Source organism: Merops nubicus, unplaced genomic scaffold (assembly GCF_000691845.1).
Source record: "Merops nubicus isolate BGI_N331 unplaced genomic scaffold, ASM69184v1 scaffold3436, whole genome shotgun sequence".
In the NCBI taxonomy this organism is placed as follows: Eukaryota; Metazoa; Chordata; class Aves; order Coraciiformes; family Meropidae; genus Merops; species Merops nubicus.
In genome coordinates, this window is record NW_008614169.1 from 5,374 (window position 1) to 23,455 (window position 18,082).

Consider the following 18,082-nt stretch of genomic DNA (forward strand, 5'->3'; position numbering starts at 1 on the left):
TTAGGGGTTTTGGCAGCTTCCAAAGGCTCCCTGTAGGTAGCTGTGGCCTGGCTTTTCTGGTGGTGCTTAGATGCACTAGCCTGACACTGGCTGCACCCCATATTTGCAGAAACACATCTTCTGCAGGCATTTAAGAGCTTGTCTGCAGCTTGGGTATGTTACACCACACTACAAAAACCACCAGACGAGGTCTGGCCTGGTGACGAGCAATGCTCTGGATCCTGTCCTATCTTTTACCCTTTGGATATGTGAAGTTAAATGGAAGGGAACACCAACATTTGGGTTGAAAATTCAGGAGAGGCAGCTGAAAAGTCTGGCATTCACCCAGCTTTTGCTTTTTTCCAGGTGACCTGGTGTCTCGAGCCATGCACCACCTCCAGCCCCTCAATAGCAAGCAGCACGGGAATGGGACACCAATGCACCAGAAGCAGGGATCACTCTATTGGGAGCCAGAGGCTCTGTACACCCTCTGCTACTTCATGCACTGTCCGCAGATGGAGTGGGAAAACCCCAATGTGGAGCCGTCAAAAGTCACGCTGCAGACCGAGAGGTAAGAGCCACTGCACAGTGCTTAAAGTCGTGGTGCATACATTGCATTAATAAATCAGCCTGGCTGGCTAATTGCTAATTACAGCTTGCGCTTGAGAGGCTGTGGAGCAGTCTGGTTTGGTTTAAGTTCACCTCTTTGAAATAAGTTTCTCTCACTGAAACGCTGCATGGCTGACCCAATATATATATCAAAAGTGACACCCAGTGGCTACAGACAGCAAATTGGTTCCAGATGTGCACTCGGGAGAGATTTCCTTTTCCTTTTGTTGTTGCTCAGCTATTCTGTGTTTTGGAAAAGCAAATGAGAACTTCTATTTCTGGCCGCACAGGTTTGGGTTTAAATACGTTTTTTTCTGTGTGTTAATAAGGCTCGGCAGCTGTGACTGGGGAAGTGGAAAATTTAATAGAGTCGTGCGTAGAAAGGAGAAGCCATTAAGGGTGCTGGTTTCCAGCCCTGCCCAGTACCCAGGCGCAGGAGGAACCTCGAGGCTGCCCCAGCTGGGATGTGGCTGTGCCGCTGCTCTCCTGCTCCAGGGGTGGCCAGGGGACCACCTGAGGCCCAAGGTGTGATGTAAGGTGAGGAGGAGACACCACTGACGCTGGTGATGGGGGTTACCAAATGCTGCCAGACAGGCTGCCCAGCGCAGAGCAACGCTGCACCCAGATGCTGCAGAAGCCAACTGGGACATAAAGAAAATAAGGCCATCTCCTCTCAAAGGCCCAGTGAACCCCTGAGTAACACAAGCTTCTGTTTGTGTGCTGAGGCATGCTGTACTGTACTTCTCACCAGCCCTAAACTGTGTTTCCCCAGTACAGAGACAAGAGGAGTGGATGGTGCTTGGAAAGTGATGGGTGTTCATTTTTAGGATGGGTATCATGGTAATGCAAATGCAAAATGCTTTTTCAAGCTGGGCTCCACGTTTACATCCCAATGTATATATGAGGCTGTATGTGTGAGCCAAACTCTGACCTGCAAGTGTGCCCTACAAGCGTATGGGTTTTGTTATTGTTTTGGTATGAAGTCTGCATCTGAACAGCAGCATTGGAGAATCTGATTGTACGTGTAAGCGTAAATGGTATAATATAGGCCATCTTCATTGAAATATTCTTATATCGACCCAGAGAAAAACATACAACATGAAACTCTGGCATTAATGATGTTACTGGGAATTTTTGCCATTTGCCTTTGGATAGCATTTTGTTTCTTTTAAAGTCTGGGTTGCACCGTGAGCATGTTTGTTGCTTTTTGCTCTATTGTTTCCAAGTATGAAGAACAAAAAGAAGTGAAATTACAAGAATCCAGAATATTTTTTATTCTCTAAATTATTTTCCTGTATTTGTTATCCAGCCTTGTTATTGTGGAAGGCCTTAACCTGTATCCAAGAGTGGTTGGTATGCACAAAAAATAAACAAAATCAGAAAATATTCTCATCCGTAGTCCCCATCTGTGGGAGCAATGCCACCGGAACCAGTGGGAATATAAAGGTGAATAATGCTGAGGCTCTGGTTTTGTAAGGTTTCTGCAGACTTCCCTGTGGAAAGTGAAAAGGGCAGGAGTATTTGAAAAAATCACTTTTAGCATTTGCTTTAATAGGTTTTCCTTTCTCTGAGGTCGCCTTGATACATGTTCTGTTCATTAGAGCACTTGCAACGCTGATTATTAAAGGTGATTGTTGTTCTTTATTTTGAAAAGTGTGTCTGGCAAGACATCTTCCTTTGGCAGGGCAGCTTAAGAGCTGCGGTGTGCGGTTAGGGCCAGAGCAAGTACTCAGTGTTATTGCCAGGAGCTTGTGGTCACTTTTGGAAGGAGCAGATGCTCCTCCTGTTGCCCAATCAAACATGCGTTAGTACTTAATGCTGGAGTGGGAGCAGTGTGGGGTTAAGCATGAGCCCAGATATTTCCATGGGGTTGTGCGCTGGAGCTTCATTGGCTGGACACAACCATCCTGTGCTGCCCAGTGGAGAGATAGGTGGAGCCGACTTCTAAGTGTTCTGCAGAGCCCTCCTACCTAATTTCCATCCTTTTTTTACAGGCAAGCATGCTTTGTGGTTCGTGGTTTATTTCTGGTGGTTTCAGTTTCCATGATGGGTTTTTGTGTGTTGCGGGCGAGGGGGTTTGTTAAATATTGTCATTTTTATATGCAGAATATTGACAAACTTTGTGCCATATCTACCTGCTGTATTCTCTCTCTTCTTCTCCAGCTGCAGCAATTGCTTTTTATGTTGAAAGAAGTCCAGGACACAAGGAGGTCCAAGTGTCTTTCCCCATCCTTGGCCTCTCTGTGCCCCTATTAGTGCAGAGAAGCCAGGACTGTGAATCTGCCTGTAGGCAGTATTTCCATGAAACAAAGGATGTCCTTGGCTCATGTGAAGTCAGCTTGACTACTGTCTCGGCCCCCTTCTCCCTGACTGTGCATGCCCAGGGAAGAGAGGTTTGTGGGATGTTCCCATATTGCTCCCCTAGTGCTTGCAGGGCTTGGTATCCTCATGAGAGCTGCTCCCATCCTTACCACCCATCTCCAGCCCACCTGGATTTCATCTCTGAACTAGGCTGAGGTAGGGAGCTGCAAAGGCTCTGTGCATCCTTCTGCAGAGGCTGAGTATGGGAGGGAAGCTGGTATGGTGGCAGTCCTGCTTAGCCTAGCACTTTGCAGCAAAGAAAGCACTACCTCCCTCAGAGTCTTGGGGGATACATTAAATGGGATGTTTACCTTTGAATAAATCTGGTCCTTCATTTCTAGGGAGCATTTCTATGTGTTTGCTCTCCATGGAGGTAAAGAAATGAGAATACAGTGTGGTTTTAATAGTGTTTGTCTCCAGATAAAATAAAAAGACAAAAATTACTATACAGCAAAGCTCTTGATTGAGGGGCTGCTTTCATGAGAAGGGGAGGAGGTGGAAAATGTCCAGAATTGCTCAGCATACCTGGAGAAGATTCACGACTTCATAAATGCCTGCAACCCCAAATGTAAGATGTATGTGTGACCCCCACCTGCCCAATTCATATTCTTTTAAGCTGGTCACTTTGGAAGAAACCCTCTGACTTTCTTGGCTGTATTGTTGGCACCAACACAAGTCATGTACCATGTAGATGGCTATTTTAGCAGATGTGGAGGTACAGAATGGGGTTTGGACCTGTTTGTGGGGATGCAGACAGCTCTTTTGGCATGCATGGAGGTATGGAGGTGGGGTGGGATGGACACTCCTAAGGTGCTTCCACCAGTGAGTGGCTGTGGATTATTTAGGTTTGCTTGTTCTTTTGCTTTCCTGGGAATTTGAGGGGGGGGGGAGGGAGGGGAGGGCATGAAATTGTATGTGAGGCCGCTGTTGCCAAGATTTCTTGCTTGCTTGCTGCTTCTGGTTTAATAAAAGGATCTGTCCCATGGTTCTGTTTTGCTTCTCAGCCTCTATAACACTTCCAAAATTATTGCAAGTAATTTCTTAAGCACCGGAAAAGCACAGAATCTGTAGCAGCAGATTTGTGTGATGGTTTTTTCCTTAAGTGGTTCCTTATCCGCTTTTATCCACAGCTGTATTGACAAAGTCCTCATTCCTTCCTAACTCTCCATGTTCCCCATTAACAACTCATTTTGAAGCAGCATCTCAGCCTGTCCAGAACCACCCATTAATTCTGCTCACAGACAGCAAAGTTCCTTCTCCAGTCCCTCCTCACTCTGCTCTGCCTTGGTGGAGCATTAACTCCCTGTACTCCCTGGCGCCTGCTTTAGCTTCTCCCCTTGAGTATTGAGTTGATGGATACCTGTCTGGCTTTAATCTTCTTTTCACCTTTCCCTTGCTACTTTTCGCTGTATATGGAGCAATCCCTTAGGAAACATCCATGGGCTATCGCTTGCTTTTTATTTTTCTGCCTGCCTTGTGTGCACGTATGGACACACACTTTAAAAATGCACACGTCCCCTGCACATGCACACACATGCACATTGTAGCCTGTGGCTGTTTGTGGTTAATGGAAAGGGTTTGGGTTATCACCTGAATTTTTCATACTACGGATAGTTATTAGTGTACCTGGCTAATTAATGTGATGCAGCTACGTTATAATGAGAGGGGTGTTCCACTGCTATAAAATAACTTAAACTCTTTCAAAGCACCTTCATAACTGTACAGCAATGTCTGGTAGTACAGATTATACCTGTAGAACAGCTTCAGTAAGAAGATAACTAGGGAGATGTATCCCTGATTTAACTTATTATATGTTATAAACTCCATGGGTAGGGCAGTCTCCAGCAAGGGCCAGCAGAGTGGAGGGAGAGGTGGGGAATGCTGATGAAGAGCAGGTAAAGTACTGGCACTGGGAATGTGGAAGTCCTGCTGTGAAACCTGAAGGAATCTTGCAACAGATATGTGAAGAAAGGATTACACATACTTGATATGCCAGTATGGCATAGCCCTGTATAGCCCTATATATTTTTCTTCACTGATTGAAAAACTTCACATGGTAAAAACATGGCCTCCCTGAACTCAAGGTTAACACCAGGGTTGATTTGACTGGGAACCACTGAAAAGAAATCTGAGATCCATCCTTACATAATCCTCTAAATTTATATCCTAAATATAAGATTTTCCACTTTTAAAAAATCCCTTCAGAAATGGTATTGGCAGCTGCCTGCAGTGTGTGAGATTGCACGTTACAAAAAATAGTTCAGGCAGTGTTTGTAGCTCAGCTGTCAGACAGTATATCCTTGTTGGGCTGGGGCCGTATTCTACACCTCATTTATCAAGCTAGTTTTACACTGTCCATGGGACTGTGGATTTTTTTAAATGGAGAAAACTAGGTGCAGCACTGCAAGAGCAGTGCATCACCCGGGCTGTTCTGCACCACGCTCCCAGCGCTGGCATCTCTTCAGGGATTTGTGCCACAGCCACTCATGTCAAATCTGATGTCAAAACTGCCTGTGAAATATTTCCCTGTTGTGGTTGCTGGCCGAGTCATCACTTCAACTCAGTTGCGTTTCAAGTCTTGGCCATTTATGTTTTTGATGCAGGGATGGTGCATTCGAATGCTGGGTGCAAGTTCAGAGTCCATGACTTGCAGGCATCCTAGCGCAGACTCTGGAGCACCGGTGTCTTGGCACACGAAAGCGTAAGGTTAAACCTTCCCTCCGTCCAGGCGACTCTTACTGAGGCTTGTGTGAGAGCAAGATTTGGTCCTTTGGTCTGAACAAAATGCACATTGGCTTTTTCAGAGGCTGGCTACTTGAGCCACCCTGAACTGGGCTTCTGTGGTGGCAGAGGAGCTGCCTAGCATGGGATAGCTGCATGGACTCATGTGGTGCATCAGTTGGCGCCGCTGGGTCCCTGAGCAGGGTTGGGACTGGCAGCTTTCTGAAAGCATCAGAAAGTATTTGCTCTCTCTGAAGACAAGTAGCTTATGGTGTAAATATAAAATATGAGTTTTGCAGTCCAGAAACTCATCTGAAATGTATGCTAGACTTCAGAAAAAACATGCTTTTCTATCCTCCAATAATGCTAAAAATGGATTAGCATTGCATATATGGTTTCATCATGTGTTCTAAATGAAAACTGTCAGAACTAAAGATGCTTTTCAATTCATATATTAGGATTTTCTTTAAAAACCACCCATGAAAACAAACAACAAACCAAATAAATGAAAATACCTTTTTCATAATGTTAAAGTTGCTGACTCATATCTACAAGCAGAAACATCTCCCTACCTTTGTCTAGATGGTGCTTCTGAGAAGGAAAAGTCTATTAGCTTTTACTTGATTGCTTTTGTGATTTTAAAGAGCAGTGACCTGTATGTAGCGCTTTGACTGTCATTGCCCCAAAGGTTTACAGTCACCACCCTTGGCTGGAGTGAGTGAAGAATTTCAACACCTATCAGAACAGGACCCTCCTGATTAGCTAAAGGATCCTGCAAACAGACAAATGAGATAGGTTTGATGTCCGATTGAGCACAGAGTCGTTGTTGCTCCTGGGAGGGTGGTGGGTAGAGGCATGGGCAGGTGCTAGTGGAGACCATCACCACGTCTAAGGGTGATGCAGAGAAGGACTTGTGATATCCAGGATGGGAGAGGAAAGCGAGCAGTCTTCCCTTGTGGAGGGGTACCAGCTGGGTATTGCCTGAAGATGTCTGCAAGGCACAGGAGCTTGCATGTCCCCAGCCTATCCCAAAACAGCTGTGAGAGGGGCATGGGGCAGCAGAAGGGAACAGGGAGAGGGATGCTGCATGGAGGGAGGAACGAGGGGATGTGAGGGTTTGTGGGATGCTCACAATACCCTTTTCCATTCAAGCAGGGACCTGTGGAGGGCATGTCCAGGGTGTCCAAACCCTTGGGATCTGCATTATTTTTGGCCCACTTCATCCCTCAGCCACCTCCCAGCTCTTTTGCATGGGATGGGGATTGCTGTGTGCAGAGACATCTCCCTGTGTCCTGATCTGACATGTTTTTTCCCTTAGAGATGACAGTTCAGGAAAATATGAGCTTGTGCCAAAAAACATTCTTTTTTTGGGACATAAATTAAAGTCCTTAACTTTGAACTGCAATGAATTAAAGAGGATGGGAGCACGTGTTTAAAGTTAAGCCCAGGTACAGAGAGAGGCTGAAGGAGGTCAGAGCACTTGCTGACCCACACCCTGGTAAGGTCTTTCTGCAGCAGTCGAGCTAGTCATGACTTTCCACATCCTACAGGCAGTCAAGCCCAGAACATCCCTGCTGTCATTAGATTAATTTAATTAAGGTGTGTGCTTCCAAAGTATATAACTAGGTGTCTTATCTGCTATATGTCTGCTCTATAACACTAAAGTACCAAAATCTCCTGGTCATTACCTGCCTTTGTAAAGCAGAGAGCAATGGATGTATACACAAGTATACAAGATGCATTTGCCTAACTCATCTTTGCATGGTTTCATTTGAAAAGTGAAATATGTCTTGCTGATGTTATGTTGTCTTATGGGTTGTCACCTCCCTATAACTTTGTGGTGTTCTATCTCCCTTAGGACACAAACAGCATTTAAAAAACCTCCAAACAAATCCCCTTCACATCGTGCACAGACTACTGAAGGGTATTTTTAACCTATTGTGCTCAACCATATTTGGTTCTCTTATCAAAATCCAAATTCCGTTACATGTGCAAATATGCAGTGATGTGGTGGTTTTTTTTCTTCAGAAGAGGACATGTAATATATTCTGAGTGAACTCTGTATCCTCATGTATGGATGGCACTTGGCCTTTAGAGAAATCCCTCTACTTCCAACAAACACTAATTCTCTTCCCTTTTGGGATTTTTTGCACCAAATAGCCACATTCATTTCTATTTCTCTGTTGAAGTTTGCAAGACCAGGAAAAAGAGAAAAAAAAATGCAGATTTGTAGTGCAGTTATCACGGTTCCTGTAAATAACTTTATTTGCTCTGCTCCTTACTGTGGTGGGGCAGTTTTTCTGCTGGGTGAATTTCTGATCTGCATGAGGGAGGAGAAGAAGCCATGAACCCCCAGGTACCTTGTTCAGGCTTGGCCCTCTGCTCTTCTATTTGCTCAGCAGATGTTATAGGAAGGCTTTGTACACGCTCGTCTTCATTTCTCTTTTCCAGACCACTTTCACTCATGCAAATACAACCTAGAATTGAGTTTCCCTTTAACTGTCTTTCCTAGCACCAAGTTTTGTGGGTAACTAGATGGATTTTTACACTTCCAGTGTGATTTGCAGCTCCCTTTCTGCTGTTTGCTCAGCAAGTGATGAAAGTAACTCCCACTGATGACTTATCCCAATCTACTTTATGCCATGAGAGAGGGTCTCTTCTGCTCCAATGGCACATGTCGTGGGTGACCTGGGAAGCAGGTCACCTTCCAGGAGCATATACACCCCTGTTTCTCCCCTCTCCCACCTCTGACCCCTGTCACCTTCACAACAAATGGATATCTTTCCATGGTAGCTATGGGAGAAGATGATCTGTCCTTATCTGCCTCCTTATGTAGCTGTGGGAGGCCTGGGAAAAGCAAAAAGCCTTGGAAGCAAATGCATCTTGGTCTTGAGGTGACTGTGATGTGTTTGAGTAGAATAACGATGAAAGTGACAAGTCAGCCAAAGATGTCATATTTCAAAAGGAGGTTGTTCATTTAAGTGCCTGTGAGATTTGGGAACCCAGTGTCCCAGGGAGACTTAGTGGCCTCAGGGCTTCTCTGTCCTTTGACGCTTGTGAAATATCTCATCCTTCCTCAAGAATATTAATATCAGAGCTATGTAAAGTCAAGTCTTCAAAAGAGAAATAAATGCCATAAAGATCTATAAATAGGAAAAGGATATTTCAGAATCAACATCATCTTAAGTAATTTTTTCTCAGGGTAGATCCTTTTTGGGTAAAGCTAGATATTTAAAATGTAAAGTATTTGCCTACTGGAGACCTAATTCAGACTTTTTTTTTTTTTTCCCCTTGAAGAAAAGGGACTACAAAAGGGGAGGCAAGTGAAGGAAAGCAATATCAAATAAAAAGGAGCAGGAGAAGTGAAGGGAGCAAAAGTAGGGGATGATGCTGCACTAAAAGGGAGGATTTCCAGTATTAGGATGATACACTGACCTAATAAAGAGAGGGAATATGGGAAGATACGGTTAAAGATCGGAGGGGAAAGGGAGCCACATAGGAAATGAGAGAAAATAAAATGTTCAGAAGAAGATGGTAAGAACAGGTTAATTACAGACATTCCTTCAGGACAGTAGTCATTTAGAAGTTTTATCTCTTCTCTCCCCCCCTTTTTTAATATTATAGCAATCTTTACTAACAACCTTTTGCTATATCTACTTCATAGTGTGAATGAAACAGTTTCACAGTCTGTAAATAGTTTTCAGCAGTCCTGACTAAATACAGGACTTTCAACATGGTTTCAGCACAGTTTTCAAGTAGCTCTTGGACAGAGTTGTTATTTTTTAATGATTTTACAGTTTTTAGAATTTTGTTGTGTTTTTTTTTTTATAAAGAGGGATTTCTTCTACCCTCCCTCATCATTTCCCCACACAGACTTTGTCTCCTCTGTACAGCCACAGAGGAGACATCCATTATGGACACCCCAGCTAGGTGATGAAGTGGGCACAAAAACCTGCTGGGGATGGGAGGGCAGTTGCTGCAGCCTGTGTTGCTCTGGGGATTTTGTCCCCCTTGACATAAAAGGCAGTAACCTTCCAAGATTTTTAGCTGCAGATCTATTTATTTTTTAACTCCAAACTAGGACTTGAAGCTGTGGTTCTCATTTAAGTTTTGGTGTTTTTCTCTTGGTCCCCAAATAATTGTTAGCATAGATGGGACAAATTGGGGCAGCTCTTGCTAGGACATAGGGTTGCCCAAGTCTTATGGAGTAAAGGACCATGTTTCTGACAATGTCTGTGCTTTGCTCACGTGGGAGCTGTGGCCCAGAGTCCCACCATCCACTTTTTGGGGCGGTTTTGTGTGTTTTTGCTCAGGTGCCAGAACAGCTGGTACCCAAAGGTGTTGCAGTTTGCTACTGCTGAAAGGGAAAGGAAACAGTCCTATTCGTGATGCTGCTCACCGATAACCCCCACGGTACAGCGGGGGCAGCTGCAGAGTTCCCCACTGTCAGCACTGAGCAGACGGCACGCCTCTGGCAGGAGACGCTGGTGACTTCCTCGTGCATCACCTCTCCACCCCTGGCATCCCGGCTGGGGGCATGCCCTCTCTTTGCCCTGGTTCATTCTCCTGACCCCCTTGCGAAGTGGCAGGGGAGCGTACCAGCCTGCTGCGTCAGCCAGAGCAGGACGTGGTCCTGTGCCAGGCTCCTGTCCTCTTTTCAGGATACACTATGTGAAGAAGGGCGGGGGGAGGGAGGGCTTGTCGGGCGGGTGCACTGACCTCACAGGAGCCCCATAAATTAGTGTGGCTTGTAAATCTCGCTCTTCAAATAGCCCTCCTCTGGAGACAGGGCGAGACATCTTGATTCAGACCTGCTTGAAATTTGCTGAGCCAGTTTGCTCTCCCATGCTTTCGTTTTGCACGTTTCCTTCTCTCTCTGTAAAATACATATTCTCACATACACATACACATGCACCACCGCCCCCCTCCCCACCTTGCCCTCTGTCTCCGTGTACCTGTGATGTTGATGCCAGTGTACTGTAGCATTCATGTCTGTGTGCCTTCGCAGGCCGTTCATTGTGCTGCCTCCCCTGATGGAGTGGATCCGGGTGGCTGTGGCTCACGCAGGGCACCGCCGCAGTTTCTCGGTGGACAGCGATGACGTGCGGCAGGCGGCGAGGCTCTTGCTGCCGGGAGTTGACTGCGAACCGCGACAGTTAAAGTAAGTCCACAAAGGCTGCTTTGTGCAAAACGTGCCTCTCTTTCCTAGCGACAGCCAGCAGGCAGGCTCTCTTATTGCCTGGAGAGGTGCACGGATGTTTGGGCTCGTCGCTGCGCGCCTTGCAAAATCGGCTCCTGGTGTTTGCTCCCGTGTGTGGGTAAGCCGGCTGCGGGGTAATGGGTGCCTCTCACGGCTGGACTGAGCCTCTGATCTGCTCGCCAGAGCACATACAGTGGTTCGTTTTTTCTCCTCTCTGAAATCTTCTGCTAATTGTCTGCTTCATGTTGCTGTGCTGTAAAATACCAAAATGCAATTGGCAGGGCTGCAGGCGTTTTTCAGGGCTTTGCTTTCAGCATTAATGCTTAAAGGGCACACTTAAACTTATAGGTAAGGCCACCTCTTGAATTAAAATTGTATTTTTCATGCTCATGTCGGTTCAAATTGGTTGTAAATGTCAGCCTAGATAATTTGGCTTTTTAGTGTATTGGGTGATACCTTTTGCTTTTCTAATGAAGTCTTAAAGTATTTATTGCCAGGTTTGGTTTTACTGTCTGTTTTGCCTTATTATTATTATGTACCTGTATTAAAGCATGATCTAGCACTGTTCTATGGTCAAGAACATACTTGGTTTTGATTTTCATATGAAAAGGCATACTGAATCTGCCAAAGCAGAACTTAACTGCTATTGTTTCACAAATTTGTACATAAAACCCAAATTTCGGCAGTCTGCCTCTGTGCAGCAGTAGGTGCATTCCATCCTGCAACACAGAAAGCAGAGGGGTGATCTACGCAATTAACTGTGACAACTTGCATCAGAGCAGCCGCCTTCTGTGGACTGGCCTTGACATGCTCTTTCACCAGAGAGTGTAATACTTTACTTGGAGGTCTGCATAGGCTTTTTATAGTCACAGCTATTCAATATTTAATTGAAGAAAGATGCTGAATTTCAAAAGCAAAATGTTGAGTGTTTCAGATTTCAAATCCTGGCTGTAATTTCTTCTCTTTGGTGTGACCATCTTGGCCCTCATTTCCAGAAGTGCAGCGTTCTGTGTCCCCACTGAAATGTCAGGACTTAGACGCACTACGCGCTTTCTGAAAACCTAGCGCTTGGTTTTGAAAAGGCACCAATTAATTTAATACTGCTTCCAATATTTAGGTAGGATTGCAAAGAAGACAATAATATTTCTACTCTATGTCCCCTGTCTTAAAATTTAAGTTAGAGTTAAATATCTGTAGATTAAAAAAAAAAATATACTGTTCTTAAAGTTGTATTTCGTCAATGTCTGTATATGTGTATATATATGCATATAATGCCATCAGATAGACATTTCAGACAATTTCCCAGGAGTTTCAAAGTCATTTGAAGTTGGGGAGAGTTGTATTATGCTGCAGAAGAATTCATTAAATATGAGGAACAAATCAGCACTTAGTATGAAGTTACCGTCAACAATTATTTCAATAAAAACCAGGAGTGGTTGCTGGTGTCCTACTTGTCTTGCAAGTGGGAGTGAGCCTGAAGAGCACAGCCTGGGATTAGTCAGGTGGGAAAGAAAACAGAAACCATTCCCGAGACAAAGGCTGGATTTGAGAGAGGCCAGACTTTGTGGTGTGCCCTTAATTTGACTGCAGGGGCCTGATGCCCCTACTGATGTCCCAAAGGGACAGTCTCATTCTACTGCATTGCCAGAGGTCTGCAAATGGGTGTCCACATAGTTTGGGCTTTATTTTAAGGTTTGTGCCTACTGCCAGTATAGTGCAGCAGGTTCTTTGCGTAGCTGCAAATGAAGCCCTAGCTGCTTGTAATCCTGAGATCAAAGGAAGGACTGAGCCGTTCTGAAGCATAATGTGAGGTAGCAGGATGTTAATTTGAAATGTTGCAGTGTGTAATTTTTTGTTTGTATTCAGTGCAGACCCTCAGCGCTTCTCATCTCCACTAAGCCAAGTGCCAACTTTTCATGTCTTCCCATTATGGAAGGAGAGTTTCCAACTATCAACTCTTCAACAAGCATCAATTCCATAAAAGCAAACACTGGGAGGAGGGAAAAATACAACAACTTTGCAGGGGATGGTTTTTCAAATAAGCTGTGTGACAGATGACAACTGGAGGATTTTAAGTGCAGTTAGCTTGATACGTTTTCTGACTTTTATAGGAATGGCTTAGTAAGTAGAACCCTGAAACTGGTTCAATTTCTAGGCTTTTCTTATCAGTCTTCTTTAGTCTCTAAGATACAGAGACCTAAACCCAAATGTTCCCCTAGTCCCCTGTGATACTGCATCATTCCATGATGTTGATTCACAACCTGTCATTGCAAACGCATAAAGCAAAATCATCTTGCACGCTGGAAAAACACGCGTACAACTAGAGAGAGAGAGATTGGCAGGATCTCAAAGGCTGTGAAGTTCAGGATCAGTTCAAATAAAAAACAAATGTTCAGTTTCTTATCTGAATTACAGCATGGACATCTCCCAGCAGATTTGTGTGACGCTTTCCAGCACAATCACATACTCCAGCAGTGAGGTTCCCTATATGTGGCTTTGTAAATTGCCTCTGTCTTCCTGCTTTTCATTCCAGTACTTCCTCTCTTTCTCCCCTCTTCTGATCCTTTTTAAAAAATCCATCACCTTAATTTCTTTCAGTGGTTTCATCTCCTGAAAGAGGAACTGCTCTTGCTCTGGCTAGAGGAGTGAGGGAGGCTGGAATCAGGCAGGAGCTGCTTGTCTTCTTCCTGATCTCTTTTCATTTTTCAGCATCAGACATGACAGAAAGTTTCTTCCCTTTCCCCACCCCTGGGAGGTGAGAGGGATATAAATGTTCACCTTCCCCCAGGAGTGGAAGCTTTAGATAGACCAGTTGTCTCCACCTTTTGCAAGGACATAGGTTCCACAGATGGATTGACTGCTGGATGCACAACAGCTACCTGAGGTGGAAGCCCAAGATGCGTCCAAAATGTTCTTTGTCATAGTGGGAGTCTGGGCTTAAATAAAGCTTTGCCTGTGTCCAGGCTCTATTAGGCCACCTGAGACAGCTTGATGTCATCAGTAGAGGACTGTGTGCAAAATAGCTCTCTGCTGGCATGGATCTGGTGGAGGTGGGTGCCCTGCTTCCTGCTCTATACCCTTCATTAATGAAGGCATCGAGGATAAAGGTAATTTGTTGCCAAAAGGTGACACAGTGGTAAAATCTGTGTTGACCTCCCTTTCTACTGCAAGTAGTGTCACTTTAGAGTCTGCACTGGGTCTGTCTGTCTGCAAACCAGATGCCTGGTTTTGGCTGCTCGTCATCATCACATCTGCAAGGGGTACCTTTCCCCTTGCTCCACCTAAACACAAGAAGCTCTTTGCACGTCTTTCCTTCCTCCGTTCTGTGGGACATTTGTTTAAAATAAAAAACCTCTGATGTGTTAGGCATGTGCTGGGGAGGATTGCTAATGGATGACTACATCTGGGGACTGGAGGCTGATGGCAGAGAAACAGAGCAAGGGAGGAGCATCCTGTATTGCTCAGCACAAAGGCTTATGTGCTTTTTATTAGGGTCAGTGGCTTCATTTCTGGATGCGATGTAGCATGGCAATTCTGGAGGGTATAAAGATGCTGGAACAAACTGACCCAAGAGAGGTGGTAATGTTATGCAGGGAACAGTTACTCTGTCATTTCTTCACCTGACTGGATAAAGGATGATTTTCTGGCCAGTCAGAGGTTAAAGTGAGGATATAGCCTAGTGTGTGAATATGTGTGTGTGTATGCCTGCTCATTCTGATACCCAGAAGCGGCAAAAATTGAAGAAAAAGCCACAATCTTGAAGATGTGGGTGCAGTTCACCTCTACAAAGGGCAGTTCCCATGTGTTACTTGAATTATTTTCTTCTACCCTCAGCATTGTCTCAGACCTCTTTGATTACAGGTCATCCCGTGTCTGGTTTCTCTGGGAAAGCTGCCTTTCCCAGGTGTTTCTGGACCCAGCAAGCAGCCCCTTTGCCCCTCAGAAGGGCTCTGCACTCTGCTGAAGGGAATCAGGTGGGAGGCACCTTCACTCTTGGTACTTCCAGTGATGTAAGAGGAAGCATTTTGGGAGATCCTAGCTAGCACTGTCTAAGGGTGTGATTCTGAACCCCGAACATGCCAGCTTGGCTGGGGAAGGAATGCCCTGCAAGGTTGTTGACTTAGCTCACGTTAAGGAACCTTCCTGGCATCTGAATGAAAAGGAACAACAAATGTGTCCTCATGGCACCAAGATCCTCCAGAAGCATTGCCAACAAGACTGGGCCTTTCTCTGCAGCCATGGGGGTGTCTGGAAGCCCTCTCATGCTTGTTAATCCCCTTTCCCCCTGACCAGCAGGCTGCAAAGCTCCTGGCTGGGATTTGGAGGAGAAGCAGGGTGTGATTGTCTTGAGGAGTGGTTTCTTCTTATCCACAGATGAAAAGGCTTTTTCCTTTCTCTTGTACGGTGGAGAAGCAAAACTGCTCCCTCCAGCATTCATTGCTGTGCACCAGGGTCACACACTGGAGGCAGGTGCCACACTGTGGCAGGAGCCCAGGACAATTCTGTAAGGTCTTAAGTCCTTTCTGGCAGCTGTACCTGAAGGGCAGTGATGTGAAATGGCGTTTTTGCTGTTGGGCTCCTCATGAGTGGAGTCCTACGTGTCTGTTGTCTTCTTGCCCCATCCCATACTTACATACAGCCCGTGGAGACCCCTTGGGGTTGTATGCTGACCCCACTGGTGTGGTCAGAGCCTTCCCTTGTGTTCCAGTCAAATTTAGTTGGAGTTGGCAGCATTGTTGCTGGTCGAAGCAGAGATGGTGAGAGCAGGAGCCAGCATGACAGGGCTTGTGCCTGTGCACAGATGGAGACCCATAACTTGATACCCTTTAATTCCTTGCTCGTATACTTCAGCAGCATTTTGGAAATACATCTGGCTTCCCCAAGGATGTTGGGCTTGTGTGTAATGAACACAGCAAATACCCCTTTTCTTCTGTGCCTGGCTGTGAGTCTGGATCCTATCTCTGCTCCTGACCATGGGCATACACATTTTTCATTTCTCCTTCCAGGATGAAGAGGTAAAATGGGTATCTATAAGTGCTGGCTTTGAGGAGGTACCTGTGAGAGGTGTGCATCAGTGCCAACAGAGGCCATCACCTAAGAACTCAGGTGAACACTTTGCCTCTGTTTTCAGGAAGAAAATCCTGGGAGAAAAGGAAAAATAAATAATAGCAACAAGGTTATGAAAATGGAAAAACAGTAATCAAAAGGAAAGCAAATTATGCAGCTTAATGCACTCAAATTGGGGTGACCACATAACCTCTATCCCAGTGATGAGGAAGAACTGCCTCGCAAAATTAGAGGGTCAGAGGGAAATATTTTTAACAAAGCCCGAAGTGCTGCCATACCTTTAAGAATTAATAATAGTAATGCCCAATGTTTGAAAAGGAGGAAAAATGACCCGAGGAAAATTCCAGGCTGTTAGTGCTAGGCCTTTGAATGTTTTTTCTAGCAAAGACTGATTAAAGACATGTTGTTGAAGGAAAAATGGGATAAAATGTGACACAGATTTTCTAAAGATAGATCTTGCCAGACTAATCTAATAACTTTTTGATAAGATAACTGATTCTCTACCCCAAGGAAAATCAGTAGCTTTCATCTATTTGGATTTGAGTGAATGATTTGATGCAGTCCATGCAGAGAGCTATTAGTTAAGATGGAGATGTGGTTTAGTAAAGGAATTGGAAAGTGAGCAGGGGCTGGCTTCAAGAGAGGTGGCAACGGCTTAGTTGCTTGTGATGGGGTTACAAGCAGAGAGATCTGCAGCTCTCACTCTTAAGAACTGGTCTTTTTTAATTTTCAGAAGGGGTTTTGGCACAAATCTTAGAAGTGTGCTCATGAAGTTAGAATTTGCTGATGCCACGATGCTGAGAGGAATTGTCCTGACAAAGGAAGTTTGGGAAATCATCCAGGAAAAAGTGAATGACCTTGAGGGCTGGGACAAAAGAAATGGGTTGAAATGCAGTTTTCCACAAATGGAAGGCAAACATGTGAAGATTAATTAGAAAAATACATACTTCAGTATACACTATATTTGCAGTATAATACGTAGCTGAGTACTGGGAAGTAGCTGAGTACTGGGAAGGTCGTGATGAAGTCTGTAGGGCAGTATTTCATCTCAGAATGATTGTAAACCACAAAAGTGGATTTTTCCTCAGCCATGAAAAAAGTAAACACATTTTGAGCATTCATTGGGAGAGGTATTTACAGTAGAAGCGGGAAAATATTGGTGCCTCTGTACATGAAAGTGGTAGGAAGCGACATGGAATCACAGCTCCCGTGCCGGGATCAAGAAAATATTCATGTTGGAACAGATAGAGAGAAATGGGCTGGGGTGGTTTGAGTTTTGACAAAATATTCTCATGCAGGAAGACTAGAAGAAAAGAGGTTCATTCAGCTGATCAAAGTGAATGATGAGGGAACATGTGACTTTTCTTCAGAAATAGATCAGGAGTAAATACCACAGAAGGAAAAATGCACTAGTTAAAGGGCAGTGCAGACACAGGAATATGTGAATGTTAACAAGTCATGAGTAAGTTCAAACTGTTAAGTATAGATGGATCCAAGTCTGAGTTTATTAATGCTCCAGCCCGTATGTTCCTGCAGCCACTGCCCTGTCACAACCTCACCCAGGGCTCCGAATTGCATTTACAGCTCTGATCCAGAAAGGTCTCTGGGCAAATGAGGTGTCTGAGTGCCTTTGAAAACCTGTCTTTAATTGAAAATCAGTCCTAATTTCCAATTGGCCTTGGCCTGAGAATACCTAAGTCTGCTTTTCTGTCTCGGACCACCCCTCTTACTGAAGGTTCTCTAGGAAAATAGGATTATCAGCCTCAAGAGTGAAGCTTATTTAACATGAAAGCATCCTTAGCTCATCCTAGAGGCTTTTCTTAAGACTGTGGAAAGGGAAAGTACAGCAATTTGTAAAGGGAAGGTGTGTTATTTTGTTCTTTCAGAGCAGTCTACACTGTTTGCCATGCCATCTTAATATACTATACCACACATACGTGATTCAAACATAAAAATTAAGGAGCTGCATTTAATATTTTATTTATGGAAATCCTGTGCTTGTACTAGGGCATGAAAATATAAATAGACTTTAATAAATAGAGATTTGAAGGCAGAAGAAGTTTGCCACTGCTCTTCGGTCTCTTGTAAAATATGCTGGGTAAAGGGCAGAGTTTCTGGAAGGAGAGTAGAAAATTGCTAAGAAAT

The 18,082-nt window shown here is 44.6% G+C and overlaps 1 protein-coding gene across 1 annotated transcript in view; it reads left to right on the top strand.

Annotated features, from left to right (window-relative positions):
- Positions 1-345: 345 nt before the first annotated feature.
- Positions 346-18,082, top strand: part of BTBD11 (BTB (POZ) domain containing 11) — a gene marked incomplete at its 5' end in the record, with an annotated part of 60,391 nt that continues 42,654 nt past the window's right edge. The window contains 2 exons of the mRNA XM_008942112.1: positions 346-550; positions 10,679-10,831. Coding sequence (XP_008940360.1) covers positions 346-550; positions 10,679-10,831 — 358 coding nt within the window. The remainder of the gene's footprint in view (positions 551-10,678; positions 10,832-18,082) is intronic.